Consider the following 17,536-nt stretch of genomic DNA (forward strand, 5'->3'; position numbering starts at 1 on the left):
AGTTCATACCTTAGTAGTTGTATCACATATACCTTTTCTCAATTGGTGCACCTCACACTACCCCATCATCTATCTGTTGTCCCTTGGCTCGGATACTAGTTATTGAAAATTTCCTAATTCGCCATTCTTAATTAATTAAATTTCTCCTTAATTTTCAAGGAACTAGTACCAATGGTATCATAGGCATAATCTGAGCCAGATTGATGTTTCTCTTGCAGTTTACATCTAATGAGTAGGGGTATGTTCTAACACTCCTTTCATTTAACCAATTTTGGTTATTTCCTTCCATACAGTTGGGTCGATCCTTACCATTTATTTCCTGATTGCAGTGTGCCATGCTATAATAGTTTCTAAAAGTCTCACACAAGAGAGAGATATAGCCCTTCCCTACATTGTTGTGTTAAACACCATAAACCCCTTCTTAAACCATCGAGTCATGTATTTACTTCTCTGGTCAAAGCTCTAAATGATCTAGAAGTTTATTCTTTTTTTAGAACATCTCCATTCCTGGATTTTTTTCTTAGGTTGGTGATGGTAACTAAACCATTAATTTTGGCAAAGGCCAGAAGATATTACAAAACCAAGAAAAGCCTACAGTATTGACAATAACAATCCTGGATCAAATCTTATAGTAGAAAATGTTGTTGTAATGGAAACTACTTAAATAGTCTTCAAATGACCTAATCTACATTTTCCACATACCAATTTATTGAGAAGAACATGGATCTCTTCTATAGCTCCTCTGGAGGGGCTTACTTCTAATATTTGATCCAGAGGATTACTTGGAAAGATTTTTTTTTGATTATTTAATTGATTTGTCACACTATTGACTAATAACATTTCTCGTAAGGGCCACAGAACTAGGGTTCATAGACCAACTTATATTTTATGGTTTCAAACCCTTATTGTCCCCTTCAATGGGTTTTCTTTAGGTCTTCAAAAAGACTTGATTTTGCTAACCTGATGGATTTTTTCTTTCACATATGTATGGAAACAATATTTTTAGGGTGATTTAACTGATATGTCAGATTATTAACTCATAGCTTTTCTCCTCAGGGATGCAGAGCTAAGGTTCATAGATCAACTTGTATTATATGGTTTCAAACCCTTCTTGTCTCCTTCAAGGGGGTTTCTTGAGGTCTTCAAAAAGACTTCCTTTTGCTAACCATATGGATTGTTTCTTTCACACATGTATGGAAACATAATTTGTAAATCATATTGTAATAGATTCAAAAGATGATATTATTGGTATTGACTACACCTTATTTGGAGACATCATTTGTATTGTAGGGGTTGGTACCTTTATATTGGATGTGGTTGGTGATTTGAAGACTACTCAACTTCTAGTAAAGATTCATACTAACTATAAAAAGCGTATGGATGGTTTTTACAAAGGGAGACCCCTCTCAGCTCCTTTAATGCAATTTTTATGCACAAGTTGTTGGGACAGGGTCCCCTAGGGTAAATTTTGGGGCAAAAGCCCAAGTTTTGGGGCAAAAAACCCAAGTTTTGTTGTAAAGAATGTAAAGTCTCCACAAGATGTGATCATGGAGCTCGTAGATAGTAAAGTGTCATAAAGGGTTTTACCCTTCTTTTATGTAAGTTGTGTTGGCTTTTGTAGATCCACCCATGGTCCACGAACGATGGGATTGTATAAGTAAGAGAGTCTTAGAGAGTCTAAGGCATGGAACAAATGATGAAGATGAATGTAATGGGTTAGTAAGAGTAAGAGAAAATACATCTTAGAGTAGAAGAGAGGCTCTGCAGCTATGTGTGCAGAGGCCCAGAGTAGAGTTCCTAGTTGAGTGCGCGGACCCCTGTAGCAGAGTGAGCAAGGAAGTCTTGAGTCTGTAAGCGGAACTGAAATATTAATAAAGAGACTATTCCAGAAATTCTTGTATTGATGCCAAAAAATTCTCTTATGTGGTTTATACTAAAAGACTTTGCTTAATGATTTACATTGTCATATGAACACAAGTAATAGTAACTATTTATGCGAAGAATATCTTATTGTATGCAGAATTTCTTAAACACTTAAGACGACTTGGGTAAATACGAAATTAGGAGTAATCACATATGCATGTAAGAGGTTGATTCACTTGGTTAGGATCCATGAAAGACAGTCGTAGACGTTTGCGAAGGTCTAGATGTTAGGACACTATGCATGGGAGTGTACAAGCCCAATGTGCCTGTCGTGCTGATACTGCACTCAGTTTGATCAGGCGATAGAAGATTTCCCTGTATTGATAGCTAAAATGCAGGGGAAGAGGGCAAAGCCTCAGCTGCCTACCCAGAACTTGCAAATGATGAGGGATGAACCCTGCGAAGAGGATCCTAATGTAAATATCATGTTGTGGAGTGGAATGACGACTTGCGAAGATAAAGGAAAGCAACCTGAAGAAGGTGAGTGGGTTCGCAAGGCTCTAGAAAAAGAGGTTGGGTTTGATTTGGAGCATGCAAAAGAAATATTCATGGAAGTGAAGAAAATCTTCAGTAAGGCCTCTACCTCAGGAAGTCAGGATCAGATGTCTGAAGAAATGGACCCGTACATGATTACTACCTTTTTGGAGACCTGTATGAAGCTGCTTCATGATAGCAAGGTCATGAAAGGGTTACATGAGTTGATAAATAGATGTCTCAGTAAAGAAAATGCTCCTATAGGACCTCGCGTAGTCAAGAAAATTGGTAAGCATAAGGAAGAACAGGGCATGAGATGATTCTCATTGTGCAAATAGGAGAGTATGAAATGGATCAAGTTATTCTGGATTTGGGTTCGGATGTGAACGTATTTCCTAAACAGAAATGGGAAAAATTGGGGAGACCTATGCTGCAGTGGTCTTCGATTCAATTGAGGATGGAAAATCAATAAAAGATTATCCCCATGGGAAGATTGCAGGGAGTGACAGTAGATATTGAAGACGTGAGTGCATTGGCTGATTTTGAAGTGATAAAGATTGTCGATGACAAAAATCCCTACCCCGCACTCCTTTGGATCGATTGGGCTATTGACATGAATGGGGTAATCAATTTGAAGAAGCGGAAAATGTCATTTGAGAGGAAATTGCTCTGTGTAGTAGTTCCTTTGGACCCCGCAGAAGGACCGTGCTATACTGAACCCATTCGTGATTACAAAAGTGATGATGATTTGGAACAAATCTACAAAATAACAATGTGAGACCAATATTGGGTGAATTCGACAGCAGATGGATGCATTACATGGGACCGTGAAAGTTCTTGCATGTCATATTCAGATGAGGAGTTGGAACACTAGTAGAATAGGTTGTATGAAGTGTCTATGCTGCGTTGTAACATGATGACTAAATCGCTATGTTGTGTATTGTCAGAGGTAAGGAGTTTTCCTTATTATGATGATCTAACTAACGTAGATAAATTTTTTGATGCATTTTAAAGGGAAGTGTGTGCGAAGCATCACTTCCAAGCACTAGATTTGGCACTACGTGCTACACCTGCAATATTGTGGGGTGCACAAAAAGATAGTTTTGATGGATGGCATGAATAGCGAAGAATGATGAGGTTGTGGTTTGGTCTCCTAGAAGTGTGATTGACAGAGAAATATGATGGGAGGAGTGATCCGCGCGATCACTTAGAAAAATGGTTTAACACTTACGAAGCAGAGCTGCAACCAGAGTGGGTGCATTTGTTCTGTCACACTTTGGATGTAATACTAATGAATTGGTACCTGGAAACAGAGCTCCACCACGACACTGACGAGTGGGATATTTTGAGACAGGGATTCTTGATGATATTCAGCTTTGAGTATGGATTCGAATGCATTGATGAAGTGTTGCATGAGGTCAAGGCAATGATCTTCAGAATACTGCAGGATCCCTTGGATTTGATTCAACCAGATTGGACCACCCAGCTGTGCCATGCACTGGAGTGTTACAATGTGACTACTGAAGAAGAAGAAAGTGATCCAAGCAACATTAATATCCCAGAGGCTGAAGGCAAACGAAGTTGAGGGACCACAGATAGACAATCCAGATATCACCGCGCCACTAAAAACCAGGCAAGTGAACATTGGCACAGAGGCGGAGCTGAAATTTTCAAAGATAGGATACTACTAGGATGATGCTACGGTGGATAAGGTGGTTGAGTTGCTCCGCAAATATTAGCATCTGTTTCCCACAAAGTTTTTAGACTTAAAAGGCATCATAGGCGATTTTTGTTAGGTTGTGTTATATTCTTTCCACGACTAACCTCTGTAGTGAACTGGGGGGTTAGAGGGGGGGCAGAGCCCCCGCTTCGTTGCGCCGATTGCACAGCAGGGGGGTCACATGGGGGGCGATAGACCCCCTTGTCCGGGGGGTTTGAGTTGGACCCTATATTAGGTTGGGCAAACCTACCTATGGTTTTTAGTATATGGTTTTGGATGCGATGGTTTTCGGTCCATGGTATTGGATGCTTCGGCATGTATAAATATGTATTTTAACATTGAAAGGAACATAATGAAAAATCAAGTTGGTAGTCCCGGTTTCGGGATCCAGGGGAAAATCTCTGTGTATATGTCTTTTATGTGTTGTTCTCTCGCATTGTTTATTTTCCGTGTTTTAGAATTCGTATGCAGGTAATTTCTGTACGGGGTTAAAACCTACATTTGGTATCAGAGTTATTTTGGCTTCAAGGGGACGCCTTTGTTGCTGAGGGTTTTTGCTCGGGCCTGTGGTAGACCCTGTTCAGTGGGAGATCTATGAGATCGATTCTGGTGGTGAAAGAAGATGGCGAGTAGTGGAAAGATAGAGATTGAGAAATTTAATGGTCTGAGTTTTGAGTTGTGGAAACTCAAGATGGAGGATCTATTGGTGGACAAAGATCAGTGGATTGCGGTAGATCCAGGTACTAAACCAATGGGAGGGTCTGATGAAGAATGGAAGAAGTTGGATCGGAAGGAAAAGAGAACAATACGATTGTGTGTCTCAGATTCAGTATTGCTGAATGTATCAGGGGAAGCTACAGCGAAGGCTTTGTGGGACAAGTTAGGGACCTTGTACCAATCTAAGTCTCTGGTGAATAAATTGTTCCTGTGGAAAAAGCTGTATAACCTGAGGATGAAAGATGGAGACTTGGTGACAGAGAATTTGAATGCATTTAATACTGTGGTAAGTCAGTTAGCATCTATTGATATTAAAATTTCAGATGAAGATAAGTGCATTAGTTTGTTGTGTTCTCTACTAGATTCGTGGGATAGTCTAGTTATTGCAATAGGTAGCAATGCAACTGCCTTGTAGTTTGATGAAATAGTCTCATCCTTGCTGACAGAGGAGATGAGACGGAAAATAATAGAGATCCAGAATGGTGATGCCTTGTCTGTATGAGGACAATCCCAGAACAGAAACAAAAATAAGTCATCGAGTGGGAGATATAAATCTAGAGGGAGATCTAAATCTCCAGGAAAACCTGTAAAGGTGGTGTGCTGGAAATTCGGAAAGGAAGGGCACTACAAAAGGGAATATAAATCTAAATCTCCTGACAAAGGAAAGGGATCTGCTGATGCTTCTTATACAGAGGCGAAAACCATCTTAGATGAAGGTGGGATGTGTACTTGGCTGCTTCAAGTACACATGTAGATCATGAGGCATGGTTGATTGACTTAGGTGCATCCTTTCACTTCACTCCCCATAGAGAGTGGTTCTACGAGTATGATAAATACGATGGTGGTGATGTCTTCTTAGGGGATGATAGGAAGGCTAGAATCATTGGTCGCGGAAAAGTAAAGTTGAAGTTGCAAGGTGGAAGGGTTAGAACACTTCTGCGTGTTGTGCATATTCCTGCATTAGCCAGAAATCTGATTTCTATAAGCAAGCTGGATGATGCAGGTGTAAAAAAAGTGTTCGAGAAGGATACCTGTAAGATGGTTTGGGGAGCACTGGTATTGTTGTGGGGAGTTCAGACTGGAACTCTGTACAAGCTGCAAGGTAGCATTGTTGTTGATGGGTGCAACAGTTCTATGGTTCCTGAAAGTGGAGTAGAAAATCTAGTGGTCTCTGGAGAGAAGACCATGCTGTGGCATCAAAGGCTTGGACATATTGGAGAGAAGGGCCTTCGAATACTTCATGGTAGAGGTATGGTAGAAGGTATGAGTAATAGCTCTCTGGATTTTAATTTCTGTGAAAATTGTGTATATGGGAAGCATAATCGGGTGAGTTTCCCCTCTAGTGGTAAGACGGCGAAACAAATATTAGAGCTTGTGCACAGTGATGTGTTTGGACCTGTGAAGGTTCCATCACTAGGTAAGTTTGTGTACTATGTATCATTTATAGATGACTTCTCAAGGAATACATGGATATATTTCCTTAAGAAGAAATCTAAAGTCTTTGACAGGTTTAAAGAATTTAAGGCTCTGGTGGAAAACCAGATAGAGAAGAAGATAAAGGTGCTGAGGACAGATAATGGTGGAGAGTTTTGCAGTAAGGAATTTGAATAATTGTGTAAGAAGTGTGGTATAGCATGAAAAAAGACTACTCCATATACACCTCAACAAAATGGAGTTGCAGAAAGAATGAACAAGACGTTGATGGAAAGGTCAAGAAGCATGCTCAGTGGTGCTGGGTTAGGACAGGAATTCTGGGTAGAGGTGGTGGAGATAGTATGTTACCTGGTCTACAGGTCACCTTCATCAGCGTTGGAGGATAAGACTCCACAAGAGGTATGAACTGGTAAGAAGCCCTCTCTTTCACATCTAAGGGTATTTGGATGTGATGCATATGTACACGTTCCAAAGGAGAAACGAACCAAGTTGGATAGTAAATCTGAAAAGTGCATCTTTATTAGGTATAAGGATGGTTTAAAGGGTTATAAGCTTTGGAACCCAATAACAAGGAAGGTTGTGTACAGCTGAGATGTGATGTTCAGAGAGGTAAAAGATGTTATTAAACATGAAGTCCAATCAAAGGAACCTCAGAAGATAGAGTTTGAGCTAAAGGAGGAAGAATCAGACTCTACAACAGAGGAGGAATCAGAAGATGAAGAGCCACAAACTCCGGGTGTCAGAAGATTAGTTCGAGAAAGAAGGCAACTAGAAATGTATAGTCCATCTGCTTTCTATTCAAATTTTTCTTTATCTATCACTGATGATGATCCCAGAAATGTGAAGGAAGCAGTAGATTCAGAGGATGGAAAACTCTGGAAAGAGGCTATGGTTGATGAAATGGCATATTTTCACAAAAATGAGGCTTGGGATATGGTGGAGATGCCGGCTAGAAGGAAACCCATTGGCAGCAAATGGGTGTTCAAGAAGAAGACAAATGCAGAAGGAAAGGTGGAGAAATACAAAGCTCGGTTGGTAGCAAAAGGTTATTCCCAGGTGCCGGGAATTGATTTTGGTGATATTTTTTCTCCTGTTGCCAAGGTAACTTCTATTATATTACTTTTATCTGTTGCTATTGCTTTTGATTTTGAGGTAGAACAGATGGATGTGAAGACAACATTTCTTCACGGGGATCTGGAAGAGGAAATCTACATGAAGCAACCTTAAGGCTTTGCGGTGAAGGGTAAGAAAGAACTGGTATGCAAGTTAAAGAAGTCTCTGTATGGGTTAAAACAATCACCAAGGATGTGGTATCAGAAATTTGATACATTTATACGGGGACTTGGCTTCACCAGAAGTAAAGCAGATCACTGTGTGTATTTTAAATTAATTGGTGACCGTGTTATTTATCTGGTCTTGTATGTGGATGATACGTTGTTGGTTGGAAATGACAAAGAAATTATCCAGGAATTGAAGACCCAATTGTCCTCCAAATTCGACATGAAAGATATTGGTGCTGCAAACTATATTTTAGGCATGGAAATTAAAAGAGATCGGGAAAAGAGGAAGCTCTGTTTAAACCAGAGGAAGTATGTCAAGACAATACTACAGAGGTTTAATATGCAGGATAGTAAACCGGTGAAGGTTCCTATTCCTGTAGGTGTAAAGTTATCTGTTGAACAGTGTCCCAAGGCACAAGAAGAGGAAGAGGACATGTCCCGTGTTCCATATGCAAGTGCAGTCAGTAGCCTGATGTATGCAATGGTATGTACTAGACCAGACATTGCACATGCAGTGGGAGTATTGAGCAGGTTTATGTCAAAACCAGGGAAAGAGCATTGGACAACAGTGAAGTGGGTTTTTAGGTATTTGCGTGGCACTAGTGATTATGGTTTGTGCTACCAAGGAAGACCAGGATTGGACAGAGTGTTGGATATTCGTGGATTTGTTGATGCAGACTGGGTTGGAGATTTGGATCAGAGAAGATCTACAAGTGGGTATGTGTTTAACCTATTTGAAGGTGCAGTCAGTTGGATGAGTAAGAAACAATCTGTAGTGGCACTATCAACTACAGAGGCAGAATACATGGCAGCCACTCATGCAAGCAAGGAAGCAGTTTGGTTGCAAAGATTGTTTTCAAGTATGGGGTTAGTACAGGAAGCTATAGGGATAGACTGTGACAACCAAAGTGAAATTTTCTTGGCAAAGAACCCTACTTATCATTCAAAGACAAAGCACATTGATGTTCAGTATCACTTTGTGAGGTATATGATAGAAGACAAAAAGTTGTTGTTGGTAAAGGTGGACACTTTGAAGAATACTGCAGATGAATTGACAAAATTTGTGAGCTCTGAGAAGTTCTCCTGGTGTAGATAAACAATGGGAGTTTCAGGGCTGGAAAAATGAGTAAATCTTTCCTGTGGCCCCCTGTGGAAAGAAAACAACAAGTGGGAAAATGTTGGGTTGTGTTATATTCTTTCCACGACTAACCTATGTAGTGAACCAGGGGGTTAGGGGGGGGGGGGGAGCCCCCCCTTTGTTGCGCCAATTGCGCAGCAGGGGGGTCACAAGGGGGGCGGCAACCCCCCCTATCCGGGGGGTTTGAGGGGGGCGGGTATCCCCCTCTACGGGGTCTGGGACAGTGCCCCATGATTTTTTTTTTTTGGGACCCTATATTAGGTTGGGCGAACCTACCTATGGTTTTTAGTCCATGGTTTTGGATGCAATGGTTTTCGGTCCATGGTATTGGATGCTTCGGCATATATAAATATGTATTGTAACATTGAAAGGAACATAATGAAAAATCAAGCTCGTAGTCCCGGTTTTGGGATCCAGGGGAAAATCTCTGTGTATATGTGTTTTATGTGTTGTGCTTTCGCATTGTTTATTTTCTGTGTTTTAGAATTCGTATGCAGGTAATTTCTATACAGGGTTAAAATCTACAATTTGGGAGTGATGAAAATAACTTTGAAACTAGATTGGAAGCCTATTAAACAGAGGCCATATCGCCTTAATCCCAAGTACAAGGAAACAGTCCGCTTAGAGTTGGATAAGATGCTTGCAGCAGGTATTATTGAACCAATGGAGGAATCTGATTGGGTGAGTCCAATGGTATTTCAGGAAAAGAAGCAGAAGAATGAAATAAGAATTTGCGTAGATCTCAGCAAGTTGAACGATGCTTGTTTTCATGATCCTTTTCCAACTCCGTTTACAGATGTAGCACTAGATAATGTTGGTGGGTAGGAGGCCTATTCATTCACTGATGGGTTCTCTGGATACCATCATATAAAGATCACACTAGCAGAAAGGAGTAAGACTACCTTCACGACTGAGTCAGGATGCTTTCAGTATACAGTAATGCCCTTTGGACTGAAGTATGTTCCGGAAATCTTCTTGCATGTAGTCATTGTGGCGTTCAAAGATTTCATTCACAAGTTTTTGGAGGTATATTTTGATGATTGGATAGTGTTCGGACTAGTAAAACGCCATGTAGCTAGTTTACGATTGATGCTGGATACGTGCCAAAGGTATTAGATTGCGTTAAACTTGAAGAAGTGCTTATTTTGCGTCCCTTTCAAAATCTTTCTAGGTCATGTAGTGTGCAGACAAGGATTAATGGTGGACCCTGCTAAGATCGCGGTCATAATTAATTTGTAGGCATGAAGAAGTGTTAAAAAATTGCGCTCAATGCTGGGTCATACTGGATACTATCAAAAGTTCATCAAGAGTTATGCTCAGATTACTGCGCCAATGGAAAAAATATTGAAGAAGGACGCTACATTCTGTTGGGATGAAGAATGTCAGCGGAGTCTAGATGTATTGAAGGAGAAGATGGTCACCGCACCGATCCTAGTCTTCCCGGATTGGAAGAAGGAGTTTCATGTGCATTTGGATGCTTCATGCATTGCACTAGGAGCAGTGCTGACATAGGCTGTGAAGGAGAATTGGATCACCCTATAGCATTTGCAAGAAGGAATCTGTGTAAGGCTGAAAATAATTACTCGACGACAAAGCGCGAAGGGTTGGCCATGGTGTACGTGCTCCAAAAATTCAGACATTACTTGCTAGGTGGGCACTTTAAGATGTATACAAACCATTCTACATTAAAGTACCTAGTCAACAAGCCTATGTTGTGGGGGAATATATGTAGATGGCTTCTGTTGTTCTAGGAGTAAGATTTCGAAGTAATTGTGAAGCTAAGGTGATTGAATGCAAGGCCAAAACATCTGTCGTGCATTGAAATAGGAGAGGATCCTACCAATTTAGAAGAAGGGCTGCCTAATACGCATCCCATTGTGGTGCGCATAGTAGACAATCATTTTGCAGACATTATCCACTTCATGACTATAGGAATGGCTCCAGAGGGACACACTAGTTAACAAAAGAAGGAATTATTGGTGCGCGCGACACTTTTCTTTGATTGCAGGCCACTTGTATAAGATGGGATCAAACAAAATACGGCGATGTTATGTGCCTGATTTTGAACGAAATAGTATCCTTGTTGAAGCTCATGGAGGAGCTGCAGGAGGCCATTATGTAGGAAAAGAAACAGTGTAGAAAATTTTACATGCTGGGTTGTGGTGGTCAACATTGCCTAAGGATTCCAAAGCATACTATAGGGCATGAAATGCATGTCAAAGAACTGGTAGACCATCGCGGCGAGATGAACTGCCTTTGAATCCATAGGTATCATTGCAACCATTTGAGAAATCAGCAATTGATTTTGTAGGACTGATTCAACCTCTAGGGAAGAAGACCGGTGCATAGTATATCATCAATGCGATCGAATATCTGACTAGATGGATGGAGGCACAACTTACAAAGGACTGTACAGGTGCAATAGTAACAAAATTTATGTTTGAGTATGTGTGGACTAGGTTTCGTTTCCTGAATTTTGTAATGAGCGATCGCGGTACACACTTCATCAATGAAACAATCAACGCGCTGACAAAGGAGTTCTAGGTTTATCACCAGAAGAGTACGCCATATCATCCTCAAGCCAATGGGATGGTTGAGGTGTTTATTAAGATATTGGAGAACACACTGACAAAGGTTTGTAATGCGTAAAGGAATGATTGGGACATGTGCATACCAGCTGTGTTATGGGCTTATAGAACTACCTGTAAGAAGCTTACTGGTTATACACCATTTAGGATGGTCTATGCCATAGAGGTTGTGATGCCTATGGAGTATATCGTGCCTAGTCTATGCATAGTGGCACTCACAGGGATTGCAGACCGTGGAGCCTTAGAATAATGGCTCACGCAGCTGAAAAAGCTCGAGGAAGATAGATTTTTGTCTGGATTCCATCAATAGGTTTAGAAGGAAAGTAAAAAAGCTTAGGATGATCATCACATCAAACTACGCACCTTCAGGGTAAAAAATTTAGTTTTATTATATGATAGTAATTTTGATAAGATTCCAGGAAAATTTCAGATGCACTGGCTGGGGCCATATGTGATTAAAGAGATTACCGATGGTGGAGCAGTTCAGCGTGTGAAATTGAATGGAGATCCATTTTTGGGAAAGGTAAATGGAAGTTGATTGATGCCATACACCTGGGATCTGGCCTAATGACTACATGATGGTAGCACAGTCTTAGTGCTCTAGACGGCTGCAAGGAGGCGTGGGACTATGAACTACACTGCCCATGTTGTAGAGCTCTGTGATAAGAGGTCTACGTGAAATAGGAGGATATCACAGTTCCAGAAGGAGTGCGAAGGGAGCTACGCTATAAGGGTGGAGACTACGCAACGCAACCAAAAAGTGATTGTTACCGTCACTCTTCATGATTTGACTGCTAGGAGACAGTTAAAAGGAGTGGGGGGTGGCATTTAAGGCATCTAACACTGAATTCAAGAGTGAAATATTTGGAAATCTGCTGCTAATCTCGCATTTATGGAAAATTTTTTGGGGGAACGGTCGAATTTGAATTCGAATTCACCTATAAAATATGTGTGGCCATCTAGTGAGAAACACTTTGCATTCTGAGAATTTCTTTGTTGTGTTTTCTCTTGTGCAAGAACTGTGAGTTCTTTGAGGAGTTGTTCGCAAGCCCCGTGTTCGATCAGTATCCCGAATCATACAAAAAGCTTATTCGTGATATCATGTTAGGACTAGGTCCCACAGAAACTGCAAGCACTGGAGGATCGATCGCCTCTGAGCGAGCTGCTTCAGAAGTGATAAGTATGGAGGTTCTAACAATAGTTCCTATGGCGTTGAGGTCACCTAGGCTAAAGCCTATGCCAATGAGAGAGGTCCCTAAGCCCAAGAAGGATAGACAAAAGAAGTCGATGCCGGTGCATGGGTCACCGAGGAAACATGCAGCTACATAGGCTCAGATAAAAGAAAATATAAGCATGAAGGAGAAGGGGAAAGTGGTGGATCTAGAGGTAGAGGAAGGCGCGAAAGATATCGACGTTGAGGGGGTGGACCCTATTTCTAGGTTGCCAGAGTATATCCCTCCGCGCAAGGGTAAAGTAAAGGTCCCGAAGGACCCAGATGAGGGAAAATTCCTCAACACACCCCTGTTGCTGGAGAATATAACTTTTGAAGTTCTACTCTTGTCACGAATTCTTCACTTGAAACTGGAAGTTTGGGATTTGGCAGACCACAAGTGGTTTCCCCACCTTGCCACAAAGACCTTCATGAAGAGGGTTTTCTACAAAGAGTCTGGTGTCACTGCATTGGATCTGGAGGAATGGATTCATGTGGTACACAAGTCATGGTTGTTGAACTTGTTGTGAGTGCCCCACTACCACCGCGTCGCGATAAATTTGATTGTCATTAAGCAATTGTTGTGCCTGGTGCATGACGGGTGCTTGTTGCTAAACGAGCTGATTCCCATCACCGATATTTTGATCCATTGGATCACATTATTACCACATTCTGGACTGAATCTGGCCAAGGAGTTTGGCAGAAAGACGAGCGAGCCTGACCTTGTTGAGAAGACGAAGGACAAGTTTAAACTTCTCAAAAAACCACGCGGGTATTTGATTACCAGCATTACTGACCCTGAAGTGAAGGTTGCCAAGAAAATTTTGGCTGGCAAGGTAATGAGAAAGTGTTGCGTGGATGAGGTGCCAGCACCAGTGGTTTTATTAGCAGCTCAGTGTGTGGAGGGCGTACAGTCCAAATGGGTGTGCTACTTGTGTAGCGAGTTCCTTGCGAACTGCAGAGAGGCATAGGATGATAGTAAGACCTTTCACTATTCGTGGTTGTTGCTGTCAATTGTGCTCATTATGTGGGAGTTGTCGGAGGAAAACCAGTTTCCTCCTGTAGAGAAGGATTTACTAGAAGCGGCAAAGTTTGCATCTCTATGGGCCACCGAAGATGCTGTGCAGGTCACAGAGAGTAATTTTTTTTGGGTGTTGATGGAGGTGAGAATTTGCATGGCCATCAAACAAAAGCCACAGTTTTCATCAACCATGTTCGAGAAACTTTTGGGTAATATAGAGTTCAAAGCGGAATTCCACCATGTCTACAACTGGGTGCGAAAGGACCATGAGCAGAAATGTTTCAACTTACCCTACTTGGTTATAGATGATGTTGTTGTAGAGGCCATCATGCGTTGGCCAACAGAGTGGTATTTTGCATTCGATGTGGCTGCCGAGACTAGAAAGTTAGTGGAGAAAAGGAAAAAGGAAGATGCCATACAAAAGGTTCAGCAGTTGGCTGAGAATAGGAAGAAATAGGCTAAGGAGAAAGCCCAGGTAGAAGCAGAGCGCGCCACAAAGGAACATGCAGAGTAGGAAGAGAGCAACTCCAAAAGAAGTCAAAAGTCTCCTTCGCCTCAAACAAAGGAAGAAGAGCGGTCAGAGCAGGGCGGTGGAGACCAGCAGGAGAACACTCCCTTTTGAGTGAAGCATTATAGGGAGTAGGAAAAGGAAGGAAAGCGAAATAAGTTGAAATCCACCAAGTCATCGCTAGATCTGATTACCTTGATGGATGACGACTTGGATGAAATAAGTGACAAGGTACAGGATATAACAACAGAAATGCTACAACATTTTGAGCAACAAAAGAAGCAGGCAATGAGCAGCATACAAAAGGATTTGCATGACCTGCAGATCCAAACATCCAGAATCCAGGTAGGTGCAAGACAGAGCAGCGCTGCATCAACCAGTCTAGCATGGGGGACCGCTCAAGTAGCAGAGATTGTTCAGTGAATGGATCTCTAAGTAGTCACGTTTCCTGATGGAGCCTTGAGTGTAGAGGTAGCTATAGACAAGGCCATTGTCAGCTCCTTGAAGAATATTGGTCTCAACCTGGCTGCGCTCCCCAGTGAGTTCCTTCACACACTACAAGACGAAGTGATAACAGAGGTTAAGGCTCGAGAGAAGCGCGTGTTGAGCATGTTCAACGAATAAAAAGCCAATAATGAACAAATGTTCATGTATAAAACAATAGCAATGGAAGCATGGAAGAAATTTTAGGCACAAAATGAATGCATTGTAGCCGTGGTGGTTGAGGCATGCAGAACAGTCCCTAAAATGCATATCCTGAGGAAGCACCATTGGAGGCGAAGATCTAGAAGTTGGTTTCAGGTGTGCACGACGTGAAGACAGAAGTGGCCAAGTTTCAGTTTGAATTGAACCTGAAAATTATAGAGCTAGAGTTGAAGTCATAGCCTTCAACTCCTCTAGAGGTCAGAGCACAATGCAAAGTTGTTGTAAAGGATGGTGTCACAGTAGTGGATGTCGTGGTGGTGGATTGCACTGCGCTTCTTGAGTAATCCATGGAGGTAGTCATGGAGCTGCAGGAAGATCCTAACCTACAGAGGTTAAATAAAGAAGCCTGTGAATTGTAGCAACGGTATGATGAAGCAAGAGCGACGACGCACACCATATCTATAGCACAGCGATTGGCCAAGTTGCATGAGCAAAACAGTTGCTTGAATAGGTGGAAGCAGCGTAGAGGAAAGAGGTGGTCCTTAAGGCTAGATCGGGGCCTTGGCTGGATGAGGCCTATGTTATCTCCACCAACATTGATGAGAAGTTGGCTATCCTACATAGAACAAAACAGAAGATCAAGGAAGACAATGCAAGACCAACAATAGAGTAGCTAGTGGAGTAGATCATACAGACAACCACGTAGAGTGTGGCTGAGGTAGCAGTGGTGCAAGTAGAGTTGGGAGGTCTTTACAGTAAGATCTCCACACCAGCAGAGTGACTCGAGGGCGAGTCCTGATATTTGTGTTGGCCACTTGTTGGGATAGGCTCCCCTAGGGTCAATTTTGGGGCAAAATCCCAAGTTTTGGGGCAAAAAGCCCAAGTTTTGTTGTAAAGAATATAAAGTTTCTACAAGATGTGGTCGCGGAGCACGTAGATAGTAAAGTGTCATAAAGGGTTTTACCCTTGTTTTATGTAAGTTTTGTCGGCTTTTGTAGATCCACCCATGGTCCGAAGACCATGGGATTGTATAAGTAAGAGAGTCTTAGAGAGTCCAAGGCATGGAACGAATGATGAAGATGAATGTAATGGTTCAGTAAGAGTAAGAGCGAAGAAGTATTAGAGTAGAAGAGAGGCTCTGCAGCTATGTGTACAGAGGCCTAGAGTAGAGTCCGCAGGTGAGTGCACCGACCCATGTAGCTAAGTGCGTAGGGAAGTCTTGAGTCTGTAAGCAGAACTGAATTATTAATAAAGAGATTATTCCAGAAATTCCCGTGTTTATCTATTTCCTTTTGTTATGAATGAATGTGCTATTATGTTATGATGAATTATGGGTTTATGAATTAATATTGTATTGATGCGTGATATACATGATTTACATTGTCATATGAATTCAAGTAATAATAACTATTTATGCAAAAAATATATTATTGTATGTGGAATTTATTAAACACTTAAGCCGATCTGGGTAAATATGGAATTAGGAGTAATCATAGAGGCACATAAAAGGTCGATTCACCTGTTTAGAGTTTGCGAAAGACAGTTGTAGACCTTCGCGAAGGTCTAGAGGTTAGTTAAAGGAAGTTATATCGATAAGCCTTAAAGTCTTATCGATCTGTGTGAACTCATGATTATGGAATAAAGTGACATCACGCTCATATTTGGGTGTAGAAACTTTGTTCTAGCATCCCCCCATACTACTTTGGGTGAGACTTCAGTCTGCGCTTCACGGGTTGATGCCAAAAGGGCCAGTAGTGTAGGGATTTGTTTGGCAAACGTAACTCTGAACCTCGGTCAGGACCTGTTAAACAAAATTTTATCACTGTCCCTATACTCCCCATTCCTTGATCTTGGAGGACCTCTAAAGTGAACCCTACATGCTTTCCCTTCATGAAGAAACTCCCATTGTGTCCCTCTTCAGGATCAGAACAATTCCCTTTTGCACCATTTCCCTAAAATCTTCTGTTTTTTTCCAGTTTACAATACTGATGCTAATGACCTTTGTCCTCCTCGTGCCGATATGCAGCGATTAACACTATCCCTAGCACCAACCAGAGCAAATGAGCTTTGTTCCAGTCATGCCGATCCTCTTATGGAAACTTTTTAAATAAGAAGCTAAATCTTCCAGCTCCAGAAACTTTGTAATGGAAGTCTGGTAAATGGTTTGGTCGGATGGGGTCGAGGATGTCAGTTTGGCCTCCTTTTCCCTAGAAGGATGGAACTACCTCAGGAGCTAATACCTTCTCCCATGAGAAGAGGATCCATATCCCATTCATTCATACTATATAAACCTCCATTTTTCCCAAGCACAAGCTAGTGTTAATGTTGGTGTGCTAGTGCTAATTAAGTTTGGAGTAAATGGAAAGGTATTCATAGCTGTAGCTCTCTAGTTGTGTGAGGGAGAAGTGTGAATTTGGTTTAGTGTTAAGCCTAAAGGGAAGAGCCTTAAAAATATCATTTTTGAGGCCATCATGGAATGCTAATGGAAGTGTGTGGGAACCTGGTTTTGTCAGAGGAGAACAACAACGTCAAGACAATGGTTGTAATCTCTTCTTGATTCAATATATATGCAACTATCGACTGATTTCCTACATAATGTATCATCTTACATGTTTATGGCTTAACGTTTCTTGACTTGTTAAGTAGGTTGAATTACAATTTTTCTATTATCACGGTTGTTGTTTACTGTTGTTTACTTGTTTCAGGTGTTCGAAGAAGGAAACAAGAGATAGCTGGATCAAGCAAGCAAGGACATCATCAAACAAGATAAGCACACTAAGATGTAGGCCCTCTTAATTGGTTCTAACCTAAGGAAATATTCCATAGAATGTATCAGTTGGGGCTAGACCCATTATCAAGCTATAGGAATTGTTTGTGT

At 41.4% G+C, this 17,536-nt stretch overlaps 1 protein-coding gene across 1 annotated transcript in view; it reads left to right on the top strand.

Annotated features, from left to right (window-relative positions):
* LOC149152062 (cysteine-rich receptor-like protein kinase 15) overlaps window positions 1-13,455 on the top strand; it is a 63,370-nt gene extending 49,915 nt beyond the window's left edge. The window contains exons 9-10 of the mRNA XM_089443360.1: window positions 12,292-12,567; window positions 13,177-13,455. Coding sequence (XP_089299486.1) covers window positions 12,292-12,567; window positions 13,177-13,455 — 555 coding nt within the window. The remainder of the gene's footprint in view (window positions 1-12,291; window positions 12,568-13,176) is intronic.
* Window positions 13,456-17,536: the final 4,081 nt, after the last annotated feature.

This window comes from Pinus tabuliformis, chromosome 9 (assembly GCF_031772625.1).
Source record: "Pinus tabuliformis cultivar Carrire ecotype Pingquan chromosome 9, CPIR1, whole genome shotgun sequence".
Taxonomy (NCBI): Eukaryota; Viridiplantae; Streptophyta; class Pinopsida; order Pinales; family Pinaceae; genus Pinus; species Pinus tabuliformis.